General features: G+C 47.7%; 1 protein-coding gene across 5 annotated transcripts in view; it reads left to right on the forward strand.

The window, feature by feature from the left end:
• Positions 1-21,653, forward strand: part of LRRC43 (leucine rich repeat containing 43) — a 107,834-nt gene that overhangs the window by 66,105 nt on the left and 20,076 nt on the right. For all 5 annotated transcript variants that reach the window (XM_077293134.1, XM_077293137.1, XM_077293136.1 and 2 more), the window contains one exon: positions 17,897-18,033. In XM_077293134.1, coding sequence (XP_077149249.1) covers positions 17,897-18,033 — 137 coding nt within the window. The remainder of the gene's footprint in view (positions 1-17,896; positions 18,034-21,653) is intronic.

The following is a 21,653-nucleotide window of genomic DNA, read 5'->3' on the forward strand; positions in this document are numbered from 1 at the left end:
CACAGGACCTGTGATGAAGTCACAGGATGGGAGGAGTCAAGGGGTCACATGATCGGGAGGACCTCCGTGTACAGGACTCTGCTGGTTGTCATGACGCTGGACGAGGGTAAGCGTATGTGTGAGGTCAGGAGGTGTTTACAGTGTGGATGTAGCATAGCCGTGTGTGTACGAGGTGTATGGATCGGAGCAGCGTGTGAAAGGTGTATGGAGCGGAGTCGTGTGTGTAAGAGGTGTACAGAGCCGTGTGTACGAGGTGCACGGAGCACAGCCACGTGTGTATGAGGTGTGCGGGTCGGAGCAGAGTGTGAAAGGTGTATGGAGCAGAGTCGTGTGTACGTGGTGTGCAGAGCAGAGCCACGTGTGTACGTGGTGTGCGGAGCAGAGCCATGTGTGTACAAGGTATACGGAGCGGAGCAGCGTGTGCAATGTGTATGGAGCAGAGCCGTGTGTGTACGAGGTGTACGGAGTGGTGCCGTGTGTGTGAGATGTATGGAGAGGAGCCGTGTGTGTATGATGTGTACGGAGCGGAGCCGTGTGTGTGCAAGGTATACGGAGCGGAGCAGCGTGTGCAATGTGTATGGAGCGGAGCCGTGTGTGTACGAGGTGTATGGAGCGGAGCCGCATGTGCAAGGTGTATGGAGCGCAGTCGTGTGTGTACGAGGTGTATGGAGCGGAGTCATGTGTGTACGAGATGTATGGAGAGGAGCCATGTGTGTATGAGGTGTACGGAGCTGAGCCGTGTGTATGCAAGGTATACGGAGTGGAGCAGCATGTGCAATGTGTATGGAGTGGAGCCGTGTGTGTACGAGGTGTACAGAGTGGAGCCGTGTGTGTATGAGGTGTACGGAGCAGAGCCATGTGTGTACGAGGTGTACGGAGTGGAGCCGCATGTGCAAGGTGTATGGAGCACAGTCGTGTGTGTACGAGGTGTATGGAGCGGAGCAGTGTGTGTACGAGGTGTACGGAGTGGAGCCGTGTGTCTACGAGATGTATGGAGAGGAGCCGTGTGTATGAGGTGTACGGACCCGAGCCATGTGTGTGTACGACGTGTTCGGAGCGGAGCCGTGTGTGTACGAGGTGTACAGAGCGGAGCCGTGTGTGTACGAGGTGTACGGAGTGGAGCCGTGTGTGTACGAGGTGTACGGAGTGGAGCCGTGTGTGTACGAGGTGTACGGAGTGGAGCCGTGTGTGTATGAGGTGTACGGAGTGGAGCCGTGTGTGTACGAGGTGTACGGAGTGGAGCCGTGTGTGTACGAGGTGTATGGGGAGGAGCCGTGTGTGTACGAGGTGTATGGGGAGGAGCCGTGTGTGTATGAGGTGTACAGAGCTGAGCCGTGTGTGTACGAGGTGTACGGAGTGGAGCCGCATGTGCAAGGTGTATGGAGCGGAGTCGTGTGTGTACGAGGTGTATGGAGCGGAGTCGCATGTGTTCAAGGTGTACGGAGCGGACGCTGGCTGTGTCGGATCGGAGCAGATATTGCTCCTCGCTCTGACACTGACTGGCACAGGAGACACGGAGATGTCTTTGTCAGTAGCGTATCACAGCTGCAGCGACATGAGCAGTCAGCGGCGCAGCTGGATGACACCATTCAGCGCCGTGGGAGTGGAAGCTGCCAGCTGCTGTGAGGGTGCGCGGTGAAAGGTGTGTGTGTGTGTGTGTGTGTAGTGATGGAGAAGGCAATGATGGGGGTGGGGTAACATGTGTGGCCATTATACTGTACTCAGCATTGTGTGGGGCCATTATACTGTATGGAGCATCGTGTGGGGCCATTATACTGTACCCAGCATTGTGTGGCCATTATACTGTACCCAGCATCGTGTGGGGCCATTATACTGTATGGACCATCACGTGGGGCAAGTATACTGTACGCAGCATCATGTGGGGCCATTATACAGTATGGAGCATAATGTGGCCATTATACAGCATGGAGCATTGTGTGGCCATTATACAGTATGGGGCACTGTGTGGCCATTATACAGTATGGAGCATCATGTGTGGCCATTATACAGTACGCAGCATCATGTGTGGCCATTATACAGTGTGGAGCATTATTTGGGTCCATTATACAGTATGGGGCACTGTGTGGCGATTATACAGTATGGAGCATCATTTGGGGCCATTATACAGTATGAAGCATCATGTGTGGCCATTATACAGTATGGGGCACTGTGTGGCCATTATACACTATGGAGCATCATGTGTGGCCATTATACAGTACGCAGCATCATGTGTGGCCATTATACAGTGTGGAGCATTATTTGGGTCCATTATACAGCATGGGGCACCCCCCCCCCCCCCCCCCCCCCCGGTTAAATCCAGCACTCCGGGACTGGGAAAATAAAACAACGATTACAGGTTATCAAAAGATATACAAAAATTTTGAAATGCTATAAAACAAATTAATTTAACAGTGCTTTTCTTTTTGGGAGATGAGGACACTTGAACGTTACACACAAACAAACAAACAAAAAACATATTTACATTGTGCAAAAGGAGAAATTGAAAACAGTTATTAACCAATTACCCATACAGGTATTCTACTTACTAAGTGCTATAACAATAATTTAACATTCTTCTTTCTCTAAGTGCAAAGTCTATTAACCATCTATATATGGCTCTCTAGAGGACTCACTAACCCCTACGGGTTCACTTTATTGAAATGCAGAACAGATTTCACCTCCACTACAGGCTAGACTGTATCTTTCTTCCAACTTCTTCTGTCCTCAATGTTTGTTCAAAGTACATCTCAACATTTACCAGACATTTCTTATCACTAGCTTTCTAACTACATACTATCACTATGTAAAACATTATTGCTATCTAATTTCTTAAAGCAATATCTAAGTGCAATAAGTAAACATTCCCTTTAAGAGGAAATCCAAGTCCTTTCTGAGGTAAGGCAAATGATCACATCACTAATTTTCCAAGTTCTGTTTAAAGCGGTATGACGTGATCTGAGGGACCCGCTACGAACCCCCAAACGTTGGTCTTGGGTGGGCTACAAGACGTGTAATCCTGACCCGGAATTCTGCCACACCAATGGGTTTTTCTTCAGGTCTGTTGAAGCAAAGCAGTTATTTTACAGCATAATTAACAGCAGTTTCTGTTAAGAGGCAGTCTCTTCAAAAGCCTCCTGTGTAAAACCAGTAGAGAGCACCTTTAAGAAGGTGCAAACTATATACAGAAGCAGTTTGTGAATCATTCACCGTCCATGATTCGGCAGTTCTTTTAAAACAGTGATGAACTTGTGCAAAACTTGAAACAATAGGGATCCCGGGTAAACAAAGGGATCCCTTTAAGAAGAATAACCCTGGACAGGTTTTAAGCAGCAAAGAAACAGTTAACTATTTACATGGTCGTGGTTTCGAGGTTTATTTAAACCACTCTGGAGGTAGTACCGGCTGGGGTAGTCCTTTTGGGTATTGGCTACCGCCTGGTACTACATAGGGAGGTCTCTCATCCCATTTGGGGGTCTGAGTACCCACTGTTTTCCTCTCAGGGGCAGCCGATGCACCAGCCATCACTGAAGTCAGTTCCCTGGCTGCCACTATAGTAGTAGTGGCGAATGTACACGTCGTAGTCTGGATAATGGTACCTGTCGGGGTAACAGTCGTAGTCTTGGTAATAGCTGTAGCCTGGACACAAGGTGGCGCTGTTGCCACAGGAGACAATTTAACTGGGCTTTTCGTGAGATGTGCTACAGTGTCTTTCCTTTTATGCACATTTAAGGCGAACCAGCCCTTTTCCCCGAAGTGCCTGGCATAGGTGACTATGTCTCCCGGGTAAAGGTCTCGGTCTGGGTGGCCCTCCCGAAGGTGGGATTCCACGTCCCTCCGGTTCACAAAGACCTCAGCGTACAGTCCTTGCTCTTTGATGAAGCCCCATCCTCCCCGGAGTCTGAAGGCTACAACCGTGCCCTGCTTACACGGGGCCTGGTAGGTGATGTGGTCCTTACTGGCCTTGGCTTTTACCGCTAGGTCGCGTTGGTCATGGGCCTCATGTTGGGCCTGGTATTTCTCCTTCTCCTCCCACTGTTGAGCAAGTTGGGCCTGGTAGTCCTCCCAACTTAGGACTTCCACCGTCTCCCCTTTGTGTGGTCCTGCCCCGGGGAACCCCATGAAGTCTGGTCCGTTGTTCACCCAGCGGTACACAGTCTGCTCCGCATAGACCTCACCCGGCAGGGTGGTGGGTGAAATCCGGGCCTTCAGGAATTGCTCCATGCCTGTGGCCTGATCCCATGGTGCTAAACGCTGCAAGTGGTGGGTACCGCGAGGAGGTGGTGCTGCGACGGGGCCTATCAATAGTTCCTCAGTCACCGGGGCAGCGTCAGCGGGCTTACCTGCCACCACGGTGTCCTGGATACCGACTGGCTCCATTGGCGGCGGCAGCGGCCGCGATGGTGTCGGGAGTGGTGTCAGCGGCGGTAGGTCTTCTGCAGGCGCCACCTGGTACGGGGCCTTGGTCTTCACCTGCAGCTTCAGGAGTTGATCGACCAATTCCTCCATCCCAATCTACAGTATAGGGAGTCGGCGTCAGCGGTGAAGGCTTGGCTGCGGTGCCCTTCCAGGTAGCTGGGGGAGTCCTCTGCTCCGACCCCACTCTCCGGCTCCGGGTGGCTGGCCATGGCGTCCTCCACGTGGCTGACTTCTTCTTTGTCTTTTTCCCGCTCTCTCCTTCGTGGGCAGTTTCGCTTTCTTTGTCTCCGCTCGCCATTGAGGATCAGAAGGCGGATCTCAGCTGCTGACGGACACGTCCTCAAGGTACAGAAATATTTAGACTGGGCGGCCATTGTTTTTCGCGCTTCTCAGTTCATTCACGCCCACAATTCCACGCCCTTCTTCTTCTCCTGCGCTCCTCGTGGCGCAGTAGTGGCAGCGGTTTTGGCGGGAATTTTGGTGGCAAATGGCAATACACAGTCCTTAAGCAAATCACAGTTCCAATACAGTTCTGACACATTTCTTAGGCACACAAGACCCGATTTTTCAGGCTTAAGTACATCTTGTTCGTGACGCCAAAATGGAGCGCCCCCACGTACAAGGGCAATGGGGTACTCGGCACCGGGTCCTTCGGTTCCGGGGATGTCACGGTGGCCTGACCCAGTCCGTGGCCCTTTGAGGGGTGTACAATTAAAGGTGTAGTTTGTATAATGTACGTGAAGCCACCTGTGGTATTCGGTCAGGGTGACCGACGCTGCTTCGGGGTCCGCTGGGGTGATGTTATGGCAGCAAGATGGTATACCTTCCCACAGGTGAAGTGAATCCCCAGGGCTTCCCAGAAGTGTAGATAGTGATGGTGCAAGACGCGGTGAATAACGAGGACACAAGGTTGCAGTCTCTTTACCTTTTACTGAAGGCTTCAGCATCCGCAGTCCAGAGCACTGATCACAGGGCAGGCAGAATCCGGCCGGTCCGAAGGCACATCCGGAGTTCCCTTATCCAGGTGGAAATCAGTAGCCTTCCTACTAGCGCCTGTGTGTTGTTGTACCTCCCTGCTGAGCACCACGGGATAGTCCTCACAACTCTTGTATCTGTCCTTGATGTTATTTCTTCCTCTCTGTCCCCCAGATGGTATGGATAGGACAACCCACCCGTATGACTGGGATAGCCTGGGGCTTGTTTGTAGGGACCCTAGAGACGCCCCAACCCCCACAATTTGCCAACGTGTCTTCTTAGGTATTAAGGTTGGGCAGCCAACTTGGAATTGACTGTCCTGCCGGTCTCTGAAGTAAAGTGTAGAGTCTATTACTCCCTCGGTGTTCCGGCCACCGGCTACGCGCCTCAGAAGGAGGCTGCCGATCTTGGGGCAGAACTCCTACCGGTATTATCTCCTTGTGCTATGACTTCGTTTCTCACTCTCCACAATACAATTCCTTTCTTGTCCTTTTTTAGGATGCTGCCGCACTGGGGCAGGCGCAGCTCCGTGTTTTTCTGTCTTGTGCTAGACCTCTGTCAGGATCCCACCCCTGACAGGGACCCTCTGTCTGCAGCTCAGATGTTCCCCCTTTTCCCACCCTGTCTGCCTGACAGGAACTCTCTGGGTCGAGACCCAGGCAGCGTCTCCCCCACTTTCTATCCAACCCACCAGTTTTACCCTAATATGAGGAGTGCCCTAATAGATAGGAGCAAGGCTCCCCCTGGTGGACTGGAGTGTGAAGTGCAGTGTGTGACTTGTGATACCTGGTAAGGTGAACTCCTTTAGTACCATCAGATGTAATATCACACCCCCTGGTGGAAGAGCAACATTACTGCAACGACCAGGACTCTGGGGCGCTGTATGGCCATTATACAGTATGGAGCATCACATGGGGCCAATACTCTGTACGCAGCATCATGTGGGGCCATTATACAGTTTGGAGCATCATGTGGGGCCATTATACAGTATGGAGCATCATGTGTGGCCATTATACAGTATGGAGCACTGTGTGGCCATATTTTTTTGTTTATAATTATTGTTTACGAAACACTGTGATCAGAAGTGCTAAATGGGTGTGGCTGGGGTGTGACTAGTTGTGAAATGGGTGTGGCCTAAAATTTGCCGCCGCGCGCCGCTAACTTTGTCCCTCTTTCCCTTCCTCGAAAGTTGGGAGGTATGCTTATCCCCCCAGCCTGTAACTGTCTCTCTGTATACGTTCTGCCCCTTGGGCAGACTGCCAGGGTGTCTGACAGAACCAGGAAGTGCCTTTCCTATATCTCTCTGATCTGTGCTGCTCTGCTCTGTGCCCCTCCCATCTACTTAACTATCTGCAGCCGGTGCCTAAACTAAAGGTACCTTCACACGAAGCGACGCTGCAGCGATAGCGACAACGATGCCGATCGCTGCAGCGTCGCTGTTTGATCGCTGGAGAGCTGTCACACAGACCGCTCTCCAGCGACCAACGATGCCGAGGTCCCCGGGTAACCAGGGTAAACATCGGGTTGCTAAGCGCAGGGCCGCGCTTAGTAACCCGATGTTTACCCTGGTTACCAGCGTAAAAGTAAAAAAAACAAACAGTACATGCTCACCTGCGCGTCCCCCAGCGTCCGCTTCCTGACACTGACTGAGCTCCGGCCCTAACAGCACAGCGGTGACGTCACCGCTGTGCTTTCACTTTCACTTTAGGGCCGGCGCTCAGTAATGTCAGGAAGCAGACAGCAGGGGACGCGCAGGTGAGCATGTACTGTTTGTTTTTTTTACTTTTACGCTGGTAACCAGGGTAAACATCGGGTTACTAAGCGCGGCCCTGCGCTTAGTAACCCGATGTTTACCCTGGTTACCAGTGTAAAACATCGCTGGTATCGTTGCTTTTGCTTTCAAACACAACGATACACAGCGATCGGACGACCAAATAAAGTTCTGGACTTTATTCTGCGACCAGCGACATCACAGCAGGATCCTGATCGCTGCTGCGTGTCAAACGAAACGATATCGCTAGCGAGGACGCTGCAACGTCACGGATCGCTAGCGATGTCGTTTCGTGTGAAGGTACCTTAACACCATTATCTATCCCTAATCCTAAACATATGCACAGTAGATGGCAGATACAAGACATCCCAGTACATAAACATTGCACTACACATTAATAACAATGAGATTGCGCACATAATCATGTGAACAGTGGAGAGAATACACGTGAGGTTCCCCGCCACCTCCTTTCAACATCACAACTTTCTGGCAGAAAAATTGTTGTAATCTCAGCTGTGTTAGGCCATGTGCACACGTTCAGGATTTTTCGCGTTTTTTTCGCGTTTTTTCGCTATAAAAACGTGATAAAAACGCGAAAAAAACGCTAACCTATGCCTCTTATTATTTACAGTGTATTCCGCATTTTTTGTGCAAATGTTGCGATTTTTTCCGCGAAAAAATCGCATCGTGGAAAAAAAAGCAACATGTTCATTAAAAATGCGGAATTGCGGGGATTCCGCACACCTAGGAGTGCATTGATCTGCTTACTTCCCGCACGGGGCTGTGCACACCATGCGGGAAGTAAGCAGATTATGTGCGGTTGGTACCCAGGGTGGAGGAGAGGAGACTCTCCTCCACGGACTGGGCACCATAGAATTGGTAAAAAAAAAAAGAATTAAAATAAAAAATAGTCATATACTCACCTTCGATGTCTTCCCGCCTCTCAGGTGCATGCTGCCGCTTCGATTCCTGTAGCTGGTGTGCGGTGAAGGACCTGCGATGACGTCACGGTCCTGTGATTGGTCGAGACCGGTCATGTGACCGCTCACGTGACCGCGACGTCATGGAAGGTCCTGCGCGCACACACCATCTATATGGAACGGACGCCGCTGAGGTCTGCAGGTGAGTATAAGCATTTTTTTTTTTTTTTTAATTATTTTTAAACATTCTATCTTTTACTATTCATGCTGCATAGGCAGCATCTATAGTAAAAAGTTGGTCACACTTGTCAAACAGTATGTTTGACAAGTGTGACCAACCTGTCAGTCAGTTTTCCAAGCGATGCTACAGATCGCTTGGAAAACTTTAGCATTCTGCAAGCTAATTACGCTTGCAGAATGCTAAAAAAACCGCGAAAAAAACGGAAAAAAAAGCAAAAAAAAAATGCAGATTTCTTGCAGAAAATTTCTGGTTTTCTTCAGGAAATTTCTGCAAGAAATCCGGACGTGTGCACATACCCTTACGGTCAGGTGATCTGTTGAGACATTTCATTCATGCTTTACTCAGTTAAGCTTCAATAACATCATACCTAGTTTTCTTTAGCTAAAGGGATTGTGTGGTCTCAAACAGGTATTCCCATTCTATCCTAAAATGTAGTACAAGTGTAGGTGTAGAAGTAGTAGTAGTAGTAGTAGTAATAATTATAGTAATATTAGAAATATAGAAGAGTTCTCCTGATAACCTATGTCGCTTACCCCATGTGTAGGCATATCCGTAGCTTAGGAATCCATGGTTAAAACCATTCATACAGTGACAATTGCTAGTGGTCGTAACCATGGATACTACCTAAGCTACTGAAATGCCTGCACATGGGGTAAGCGACACAGGTAAACAGGAGAGCAAAACTACATTTGTAATTGGAAATATTTGCTAATAATATTATAATTATTACTATTACAGCTACTACATATTGGGATATGATCTTGGAGATGGGAATACCCCTTTAAGCTACAAGTCTGCAGTTACTCTCTGTGATTGCAAACTTGTGAATCCTCATATCACGCTCACTGCGTGCTGTGAGGATTCTCCGGTGCCAGGTCCAGGCGGTCATATGATCACAAATATTTGAATTCCGTAATCCCGGCGACAATACCAAGACTGCTTCCGACCTCGCTCAATGCACTTGCATTACGTAATGCAGTGCCCATCTATTCGGAAGGCGGCTGGGAGTGTGCATATCGTGCACTTGCAGTCACATGACCAAACACTCCCGATGCCTGCGAATCCTTGCAGTGCATGCCATTTGAGAATTCACAAGTCTACAGTCATATAAAATGACTACAGACTTGTAGCTTAGCAGAGGTGTATCTAGCCTTTCCTTCACCCAGGGCAAAGGATCAGTTTGGCTCCCCCCCCCCCCAAACCTCCCCCATTTGAACCTTAACTCTATTGAAACTGCATGACCAAACCAAGGTACATTCCTGAATCCCCATAATGTTAAATTAGATACCAATAAAAGTAAAATTAATTGAGACATCAGTATGTTAAGTGTTTTTGAATATCCATATTAAATCAGGAGCCCCATATAATCCTGCATAAAGGTTAATAATGGCCCCATAAGATGCTCCATAGACACATTTGCCTTGAGTGCTGCAGAAACATTGATTATGGCCCCATAAGATGCTCCATAAAGATTTTTGCCCCGTATAGTGCTGCACAAACGTTAATTATGGCCCCATAAGATGCTCCATAGAGACACTTGCCCCATTTTAGTGCTGCGCAAACGTTATGGCCCCATAAGATGTTCTATACAGACACTTTGCCCCATATAGTGCTGCACAAACGTTATGGCCCCATAAGATGTTCTATACAGACACTTGCCCCATATAGTGCTGCACAAAGGTTATGGCCCCATAAGATGCTCTATACAGATGGAGCGCCCCCACGCAAGGGCAATGGGGTACTCGGCTCCGGGTCCTTCGGTTTGGGGCATGTCACGGTGGCCCAACCCGGTCCGTGGCCCTTTGAGGGACGTCCAATAAAGAAAGGAGTTTTTATGGTTTTGGGAAAGGTCTTTAAAGGGGAAGTGTTCGTGACGCCACCTGTGGTACTCAGTCAGGGTGACCGACGCTGCTTAGGGGTCCGCGGGGGTGATGTTATGGCAGCTAGATGGTATACCTTCCCACAGGTGAAGTGTATCCCCAGGGCTTACCAGAGCTGTAGATGGTGGATGGCGGATGATGTAAGGCGCAATGAATAACGAGGACACAAGGTTGCAGTCTCTTTACCTTTACTGAAGGCTTCAGTGTCCACAGTCCAGAGCACCAGATCACAGGGTAGGCAGAGTCCGGCCGGTCTGAAGGCAAATCCAGAGTCCCCTTGTCCAGGTGGAATTCAATAGCCTTCCTATGCGCACAGTAACACAGTAGGTCCCTACTTGCATAAGCTCTAATAAGGTCCTCACTGTTATTACTCCTCTCACTGTTCCCCGTGGTCGGATAGAACAAAACACGTATGACTGGTGGCCTAAGGCTTTTTATAGGGACCCTAGAGACGCCCCGGCCCCCACAAGTTGCCACCGTGTCTCCTGTGTATAAAGGTCGGGCAGCCAACGTAGAATTAACTGTCCTGCCAGTCTCTGAAGTAAAGCATAGAGATCCTTACTCCCTCGGTATTCTGGCCACCGGTATTCTGGCCACCGGTATTCCTGCGCTTCAGAAGGAGGCAGCCTCTCACAGGACAGAACTCCTTCTGGTTTCCTCTCCTTTTGCTATGACTTTGTTTCTCACTCACTGCAATACACTTCTCTTCAATGTCTCTTTCTTTGGATGCTGCCGCACGTGAGGCAGGCGCAGCTCCGTGGACCCTCGTCCTCCTCAGACCGCAGTCTGGATCTGACTGGAGATCACTCCAGCCAGCTCGACCTGGAGACCTTTCTCTCTCGGTCCCCAGCCAGGAACTCTCTAACTTTCCCTCCAGCTACCAGTTTTACCTAACTGTGAGGAGTGGCCTAGTAGATAGAACCTTTGCTCCCCCTGGTGGCAGGAGTGTGAAGTGTGTTGTGTGTGGTTGTGATACCTGGACAGAAGATCTCCTTTATTGCCTTCAGACGTAATATCACTCCCCCTGGTCGAAGAATGACATTACTGCAATGACCAGGACTCTGGGTCGCTGCACAGACACTTGCCCCATATAGTGCTGCACAAACTTTATGGCCCCATAAGATGCTCTATACAGACACTTGCCCCATATAGTGCTGCACAAACGTTATGGCCCCATAAGATGCTCTATACAGACACTTGCCCCATATAGTGCTGCACAAACGTTATGGCCCCATAAGATGCTCTATACAGACACTTGCCCCATATAGTGCTGCACAAACGTTATGGCCCCATAAGATGCTCTATACAGACACTTGCCCCATATAGTGCTGCACAAACGTTATGGCCCCATAAGATGCTCTATACAGACACTTGCCCCATATAGTGCTGCACAAACGTTGATTATTGCCCCATACAGACACTTGCCCCATATAGTGCTGCACAAACGTTATGGCCCCATAAAATGCTCTATACAGACACTTGCCCCATATAGTGCTGCACAAACGTTATGGGCCCATAAGATGCTCTATACAGACACTTGCCCCATATAGTGCTGCACAAACGTTATGGCCCCATAAAATGCTCTATACAGACACTTGCCCCATATAGTGCTGCACAAACGTTATGGGCCCATAAGATGCTCTATACAGACACTTGCCCCATATAGTGCTGCACAAACGTTATGGCCCCATAAGATGCTCTATACAGACACTTGCCCCATATAGTGCTGCACAAACGTTATGGCCCCATAAGATGCTCTATACAGACACTTGCCCCATATAGTGCTGCACAAACGTTATGGCCCCATAAGATGCTCTATACAGACACTTGCCCCATATAGTGCTGCACAAACGTTATGGCCCCATAAAATGCTCTATACAGACACTTGCCCCATATAGTGCTGCACAAACGTTATGGGCCCATAAGATGCTCTATACAGACACTTGCCCCATATAGTGCTGCACAAACGTTATGGCCCCATAAGATGCTCTATACAGACACTTGCCCCATATAGTGCTGCACAAACGTTATGGCCCCATAAGATGCTCTATACAGACACTTGCCCCATATAGTGCTGCACAAACGTTATGGCCCCATAAGATGCTCTATACAGACACTTGCCCCATATAGTGCTGCACAAACGTTATGGCCCCATAAGATGCTCTATACAGACACTTGCCCCATATAGTGCTGCACAAACGTTATGGCCCCATAAGATGCTCTATACAGACACTTGCCCCATATAGTGCTGCACAAACGTTATGGCCCCATAAGATGCTCTATACAGACACTTGCCCCATATAGTGCTGCACAAACGTTATGGCCCCATAAAATGCTCTATACAGACACTTGCCCCATATAGTGCTGCACAAACGTTATGGGCCCATAAGATGCTCTATACAGACACTTGCCCCATATAGTGCTGCACAAACGTTATGGCCCCATAAGATGCTCTATACAGACACTTGCCCCATATAGTGCTGCACAAACGTTATGGCCCCATAAGATGCTCTATACAGACACTTGCCCCATATAGTGCTGCACAAACGTTATGGCCCCATAAGATGCTCTATACAGACACTTGCCCCATATAGTGCTGCACAAACGTTATGGCCCCATAAGATGCTCTATACAGACACTTGCCCCATATAGTGCTGCACAAACGTTATGGCCCCATAAGATGCTCTATACAGACACTTGCCCCATATAGTGCTGCACAAACGTTATGGCCCCATAAGATGCTCTAAACAGACACTTGCCCCATATAGTGCTGCACAAACGTTATGGCCCCATAAGATGCTCTATACAGACACTTGCCCCATATAGTGCTGCACAAACGTTATGGCCCCATAAGATGCTCCATACAGACACTTGCCCCGTTATAGTGCTGCACAAACGTTATGGCCCCATAAGATGCTCTATACAGACACTTGCCCCGTTATAGTGCTGCACAAACGTTATGGCCCCATAAGATGCTCTATACAGACACTTGCCCCATTATAGTGCTGCACATACGTTATGGCCCCATAAGATGCTCCATACAGACACTTGCCCCATATAGTGCTGCACAAACGTTATGGCCCCATAAGATGCTCTATACAGACACTTGCCCCATATAGTGCTGCACAAACGTTATGGCCCCATAAGATGCTCCATACAGACACTTGCCCCGTTATAGTGCTGCACAAACGTTATGGCCCCATAAGATGCTCCATACAGACACTTGCCCCGTTATAGTGCTGCACAAACGTTATGGCCCCATAAGATGCTCCATACAGACACTTGCCCCATATAGTGCTGCACAAACGTTATGGCCCCATAAGATGCTCTATACGGACACTTGCCCCGTTATAGTGCTGCACAAACGTTATGGTCCCATAAGATGCTCTATACGGACACTTGCCCCGTTATAGTGCTGCACAAACGTTATGGCCCCATAAGATGCTCCATACAGACACTTGCCCCGTTATAGTGCTGCACAAACGTTATGGCCCCATAAGATGCTCTATACAGACACTTGCCCCGTTATAGTGCTGCACAAACGTTATGGCCCCATAAGATGCTCTATACAGACACTTGCCCCATTATAGTGCTGCACATACGTTATGGCCCCATAAGATGCTCCATACAGACACTTGCCCCATATAGTGCTGCACAAACGTTATGGCCCCATAAGATGCTCTATACAGACACTTGCCCCATTTGCTGTTGCTGCGATAAAGAAAAAAAATCACATACTTACCTCTCCGTCGCTCAGGCCCCCGGCACTTTCAATATTCACCTGCTCTTCATTCCAGCCACGTTTCCATCTTCAGCACTGACGTTCAGGCAGAGGGCGCGCACTAACTACGTCACCGCGCCCTCTGACCTCAGCGTCACTGCTGAAGACAGAGCGGCGATGGAGCGAGGAGCAGGTGAACCCCTCCCCATTATACTCACCTGCTCCTGGCGCGGTGCAGTCCCTGCTTCCCCGGCAGCGGAAGCTTCTTCCTGTACTGAGCGGTCACCGTTACCGCTCATTACAGTAATGAATATGCGGCTCCACCCCTATGGGAGGTGGAGCCGCATATTCATTACTGTAATGAGCGGTACTATGTGACCGCTCAGTACAGGACGAGGAGCCTCCTTTGACCGCCGCATCATCAGGAGGCCCGCTGGCGCCCTCCTGTCGGCTGCGCCCAGGGCGCATGCCCCGGCTGGCCCCCCCCTGGATATGCCACTGTAGCTTAGGATCGGACAACTCCTTTAAGCTCAGGGTGGACAAACTACAAAGAGTATATTGTCAGCTGGAAATCGAGGAGCCCACACAAAATACTGCTCTTACACTGTGGCCCTCTCTTGTCGGAGTCTGACCCTCCTAGATATTGTTTGTTTTCTTCCACCAAATGCTATACCATTATAATGTATGGACAATATGAGAATACGAATAGTCAGTGCTAGAATGAGAATGTAAAAGTTTACTCACAAGATTCAGGAATTCGCAAAGGCTTAGCAAAGAACCCGATCCAGACAATCAGGATTTTCACCGTGGATGTGTCTGTAGATCAGCACCAGGCTTGGCCCCACCGTCATTCAATTAGGGCAACATGCGACTTGTGGAATCTCTGCGAATCCTAAACATGCTACAGGGTTTACAATCCACAGCGTGGCCATTCTTCCTTGCTGATTTTTTCTTCTGCATGGACATAAGGTATAAAATCCCCCATTTACTTGCATTAGATGCAGAATATTAGAGAATTTGATGAGAAGCTGGATGCAGAATCCGCGTCATCATATCCTGAATGTGTGAACATTGCCTAATTTTTCCCTGTTACATTTACAATTTGAACACATCGGGCAGATTTACTAAAACTTTCAATTTTTTTTTTTTAACAGTGTAGACCGTAGATCATCTAAAAATGTTCCAATCTTTCCAAAGCGTTTCTTGCTGATGATGAATAAATGTGGTGCATTTTTTAGACTGCCCAGCCTAATTTTACACCTATTAAGTGGTTTACTTTGTGCTAGAATTTTGGCACAATTTTTGCAGGTGGTGTTGAATCTCAGACCGCTTTCCTGCTCAGCCAGAACTCCCATGCAGAGCAATTCTGAACATGTCTAAAATAATAATACATTCAGTTCGCAGTATATAAAAGTGTGTTTTTTGGTGCATAATAAAAGGACTTGTCCACTACTGGACAACCCTGGGTAATTATTTCAGGTCTCTACTTAAAATACAAACAATGTGCACTCCTCACCTGAAGTGGTGCCGTTCCAGCTATGATGGCGCTGCGATTCTTGGCAGATCACATAACATTGCTGTCACAGGTTTCAGAAACCGCTAATCGCCGTAAGCTCATTGATATTCGGTGAGAGCAGATGGCCGCTCTGACAAAATTTGCTGCAACAGACGCATGACACAACAATATCATATGACATGCAGTGAATATGCTGTAAATGGCGTCACTGCAGAAGGTGAGTACCCATTGTATTAAATGTTGTTGTCCCGTATCAGACAATCCATTAATCACCTCATTCATACACGTCGGTTTTTCACATACGAGCTGCAATACTTTTTTTCCCCAGAGGTAGCACCTATACCTATGACAGTCTGTGGGCTTGCTCACATGTCTGTGATTTTTGCAGACTGAGTGATCCATGCAAAAATGTGGAGACTTGTCCGATATTGATCCAAGTGTTGGATCAAACTCTGCAATTAAATTCTATGGGTCCGTGAAAAAATCAGAAAGCAATCGGATGACATTTGTGTGCGTGATCCGTTCTTCACTGACTAATAGGAGAAAGTGGAGAAACTTCTTTTTTTTTTTTCCATCAGTGAAAAAACTGATGAAACTCAGATTAAGATCACTGATTAAAATTGGTTTGTTTTTCTCATACATCCATAGAGTGGGGGAAAAAGTATTTAGTCAGCCACCAATTGTGCAAGTTCTCCCATTTAAAAATATGAGAGAGGCCTGTAATTGACATCATAGGAAGACCACAACTTTGAGAGTCAAAATGAGAAAACCAATCCAGAAAATCACCTTGTCTGATTTGGCAAGAATTATTTAGCAAATTATGGTGGAAAATAAGTATTTGGTCATTACCAAAAGTTCATCTCAATATTTTGTTATATATCCTTTGTTGGCAATGACAGAGGTCAAACGTTTTCTGTAAGTCTTCACAAGGTTGGCACACACTGTTGGTGGTATGTTGGCCCATTTCTCCATGCAGATCTCCTCTATAGCAGTAATGTTTTGGGCCTGTCGCTGGGCAACATGGACTTTCAACTCCCTCCAAAGGTTTTCTATGGGGTTGAGATCTGGAGACCGGCTAGCCCACTCTAGGACCTTCATATGCTTCTTACGAATCCACTCCATCTTTGCTCTGGCGGTGTGCTTGGAATCATTATCATGCTGAAGGACCCATCCATGTTTCATCTCCAATGACCTTGCTGATGGAAGGAGGTTTGCACTTAAAATCGCACGATACATGGCCCCATGCATTCTTTCATGTACAAGGATCAGTCATCCTGGTCCCTTTGCAGAGAAACAGCCCCAAATCATGATGTTGCCACCCCCATCCTTCATAGTAGGTATGGTGTTCTTTGGATGCAACTCAGCATTCTGTCTCCTCCAAATACGACGAGTTTTGTTTCTACCAAACAGTTATACTTTGGTTTCATCAGACCATATGACATTCTCCAAATACTCTTCTGGATAATCCAAATGCTCTCTAGCAAACTTCAGACGGGCCCGAACATGTACTGGCTTAAGCAGGGGGACACATTTGGCACTGCAGGATCTGAGTCCCTGGCGGCGTAATGTGTTACTGATGGTAACCTTTGTTATGGTGGTCCCAGCTCTATGCAGGTAATTCACTAGGTCCCCCATGTGGTTCTGGGATTTTTGCTCACCGTTCTTGTGATTATTGACCACATTTGACCACAGGGTGAGATCTTGCGTGGAGCCCCAGATCAAGGGAGATTATCAGTGGTCTTGTATGTCTTCCATTTTCTTATTATTGCTCCCACAGTTGATTTCATCACACCAAGCTGCTTGTATATTACAGATTCAGTCTTCCCAGCCTGGTGCAGGGCTACAATTTTGTTTCTGGTGTCCTTCGACAGCTCTTTGGTCTTCACCATAGTGGAGTTTGGAGTGTGACGGTTTAAGGTTGTGAACAGGTGTCTTTTATACTGATAACAAGTTCAAACAGGTGCCATTACTACAGGTAATGAGTGGAGGACAGAGAAGCCTCTTAAAGAAGCTGTTACAAGTCTGTGAGAGACAGAAATCTTGCATGTTTTTAGGTGACCAAATACTTATTTTCCTCCATAATTTGAAAAATAAATCTTGCCAAATCAGACAAGGTGATTTTCTGGATTTGTTTTCTCATTTTGACTCTCATAGTTGTGGTCTACCTATGATGTCAATTACAAGCCTCTCTCATCTTTTTAAGTGGGAGAACTTGCACAAGTGGCTGACTGAATACTTTATTTCTCCACTGTAAAACTGACATCTGAATGAGGCCTGATGCAGAATCTTGGCAATTTATCCCAGTAAGAATGACTTATTCAACGTTCATGTTGGCCAGCCTGTTCCCCAGTCATGTATTATTGAGTTTTTTTATTTATTATTTTATTATCTAGCTGGTGCAATTTGTTATTGTACATCTCCTTCCATGTGTCTTCTAATTCAGTATTCTGTCCCAGGTCTCTACAAAACTACTGGATCAGTTTGGAATGAAGCTATCCAATATGAGTATGTGAAGGAACACACATCATCCGATTTATTGTCACTAAAGTCTTTTTTTCTCTGTGGAATGAATGTGACTGTCATAGAGGAAAAGGTAATGTACACAGTCAGTCATATGGAGTACGTGGTCCTTTATCGTATACAGTCGTTGGCATAAAGGTGACATCATTTCTTTACGAAAGGGCTTGTTTAGCTCATTAAGATCTGTGTTGCTAGAAAACTGACATTTCTAAACCATTATTAAAAGGTAATTTCACAACTGAATTCGGTCAGTAGAGATAAAAAATACATGGCACAGATTCTGATCTTTGCTTCATGGAATTAGTAATGCAATGTTCCTGCTTATCCAGTAAAGCAATAAAACGATCCATAACTGTAGACCAAATAGTCAATGGCAATCAGGAGGTATGCTGATGTTGTAACAGAGTAAATGGGATGAGAACCCCCCCCCCCCCACATTTTAGAACCTCCCAGGCCTGGGGAGAAAAAAACACTACAACCCAGAATTCTCCACTTCAAAGGATCATTTCACATAAGCATGAAGGCAGGTGCAGACAGCCGTTTTCTTTCTATCTGAGAAAACCGGTCCAATTATGCTAATTGGATTCTGATCAGAGTTTGATTGGAGTGGGATATAATTTTCTTGGAGGTGGAGAAGAAAAAAAAAAGGTTATTCCTTTTGTCTGTCCGTGAAAATTGTACAGCGCAAAGATGTCATCCAAGTGTGGTCCAATTTTTTCCACAGACCTTAAACATGAATGGGCGAGTGACATCTGGTTATCAGAGGCACATTGTGCATGCTGCATATACGGTGTTGAGGCATTCAATGGCTGCAAAGAGATCTGTGTTTACCCGTTTAATGTTAATTTTCTATATCAGCCAACAATAACATTATGAGCTCATTACCATAGAGGGAAAAATGACCTACTGTATCATGTAAATTTATATTGTAGAGGTAATGGTTTTTTTTATTTTTTTATTTTATTTTAAGGCTGGTTTCACATTTGCGGTTGTGTCCGCAGCGTTTGTACCGCATATATCCGCATGCGTTGTGTATTCCTATATTTAACATTAGGGACGCATGCGTTTTTGTTTGTTCGCGTTTTGCCGCATTTAACGACGCATGCATCGTTTCATCGTTTGCGGCGGAAATGCAACATGTAGTAATTTTTAGAGGCGTCAATTTGCCGCCTGGAAACGCATGCTGTCGATTGTGCAAGGATTGCGACAAAAAACCGCATTGCTGTCTATATGAACGCATGCGTTTACAAGCACATGCGTTTGGTTGCGTTCATGAACGCATGCGTTCCACAATAGAAAAACATGTCTAGACTCTGATAAGCCACCCCCCACCAACAAGGTGATAAAGGGAGGGTGTGGACAGTTGCAGGTCACTTCTCAGCAGACAGCCAAGCAGAGCATACAGACAACAGCACCTTTGAGAAAACAAGCCTCTGAACAATGTGAGTATATCCTATCCAATGCCTTTATTTTCTAATTTCTTTCTCTACATGTCCTAATTTCTTGCATTTGTTTCTTTCTACATGCATCAGAATGTCTTCTTGTTCTTCTTCTGGTGAGGAGTTTCGTCCTGGGCCGTCGGAAGTCGAGCATGTCAGTGAGGTGAGTACTTGCCTTGTCAGATTGGTAAGTATTCACTGTCACATCGACACATGTGACAATTTTATTTTTTCTAGAGCTCTTCTTCTACTGCGGCAGAGACAGGGCAGGAGCAGCGGAGTCAAGGTCCGGTGGAAAGACGGCAGCGGGTACGTATACAAGGCTGACTGTTTACTGTATCCTCAGTGTAATATTCTTGAATCTTCCTTTCTTTCCATTCGTATTTCTTTTCTTTTTTCTTCTGGAATCCTTTTGTATGTTGACTTTCCTATTCATGCCATTTCTCAGCATCTTTTTTCTATCTTTTCCTTATGTTAATTGAACAAACTTTAATGACTTTATTTAATTTTTAGGTTTCACAACGGGAGGATGATCTTATTGAGAATGACCTCCTCATCTCCCTGGTCCAGGAGCGAGTCCCGTTGTGGGACACCCGGGATCCACTGCACTCAAACAACGTCACGATCCGGCGCTTATGGAATGAGGTGGCCAAAGAGATGTGGGATGGCTGGGACAACGCCCAGACACGGGTCCGAAATGCATTTGGTAAGTATTGCACTGCAGTGTGAAGCAGCAGAGACCTTGGCCGTGCTCACTCGACTGTGTGTGATGAAAGAAACTCTCAGGAGTTTCTGTCATCACACACAGTTGTGTGAGCACGGCCAAAAGTCCTTTTTCTGACCACAATTTTTTTTTTAACAGTATCCAAAGTCAAAACACGTTGGCGTTCCATGAAGGACCGCTTCAACAAGGACCTGCGTCAAGAGAGCCGTGTTCCCAGTGGTTCAGGAGCAAGGATCAGAAAGTACAAATACCATTGAGTTCTGGCATTTTTAAGACCGGTCCTTGCCCAGAGAACGTAAGTATTTATCACGTGCATTAGGTTGTATTGTATTGCCATATTCTGTATTTTTATATTCCACAGGATTTTGCGTCTGGTTAATATTTGGTATTAATTTTCTTTTTCCTTTTTTCACAGCACATACAGCACTACTGTTGGCCCAGGTTCTGGAGCGATCCTTCATCCGACAGCCACGGACCCGTCCCAGCCATCCAGCAGCGCAGCAGCAAGTGGGCCTTCCACACTAACTGGAGACCAGGGAGCTGGTCCATCAGGTCTTCCCCTTTCGCAGTCCTCTTCCACTGCCCCTTTTTTTTTGGGCTCCTCCCGGCAGCGGCAGAGGGCTTCGGACAGGTCACTCATGCCCGAGTTTTTGCACTTGAGCTCGGTTTTACACGAAGCATTCAAGGCTTTGGGTGACCGAATGGATGTTTCACATAGCCTCTTGAATGCACGTATCCAGGAGGTCAGCAAAAGCCTTGATCAAGTTAAAGCTGACCTCCAGAGGCCAGCACATCATTTTTTTAACCAAATTGAGCAGGGCATATCGGAACACCTTACTCCTGATCTCCAGCTGAGTGTCATGCAGGCCTGCAATGCTGCTTACATGCAGGCTATGCAGCAGAGTCGGTATTTCCAGCAGACAGTGGCGGCATATCCACCTGTGCCTTCACTGTCACGATTGACCTCAATGCCGACCTCTGCTGCATCCCACTGCACGGCCACCTCAATTCCTTCCACAGCCGGACACGACTACAGCACTACCACCATGCCGAGTGCAGTTGGACATCCCACCGCCACCACCATGACAACCGCTGCTCCTGCTTGGACCTCCTCCGCCACCACCACGATGCAGCAGGACCCTAGCATGGTCTTCCGTACCGCCACCACCACGATACAGCAGGACCCTGGCATGGCCTTCCGTACTGCCACCACCACGGTGCAGCAGGACCCTGGCATGGCATTCCATACCGCCACCACCACGATGCAGCAGGACCCTGGCATGGCATTCCGTACCGCCACCACCACGATGCAGCAGGACCCTGGCATGGCATTCCGTACCGCAACCACCACGATGCAGCAGGACCCTGGCATGGCATTCCGTACCGTCACCACCACGATGCAGCAGGACCCTGGCATGGCCTTCCGCTCTACAAGTGCTATGGACTCTGGCATGGCTGCACGCTCTACGAGCACTCTGGACTCTGGCATGGCTGCACGCTCTACGAGCACTATGGACTCTGGCATGGCTG

The sequence above is a fragment of the Ranitomeya variabilis genome, chromosome 1 (genome assembly GCF_051348905.1).
Source record: "Ranitomeya variabilis isolate aRanVar5 chromosome 1, aRanVar5.hap1, whole genome shotgun sequence".
NCBI lineage: Eukaryota > Metazoa > Chordata > Amphibia > Anura > Dendrobatidae > Ranitomeya > Ranitomeya variabilis.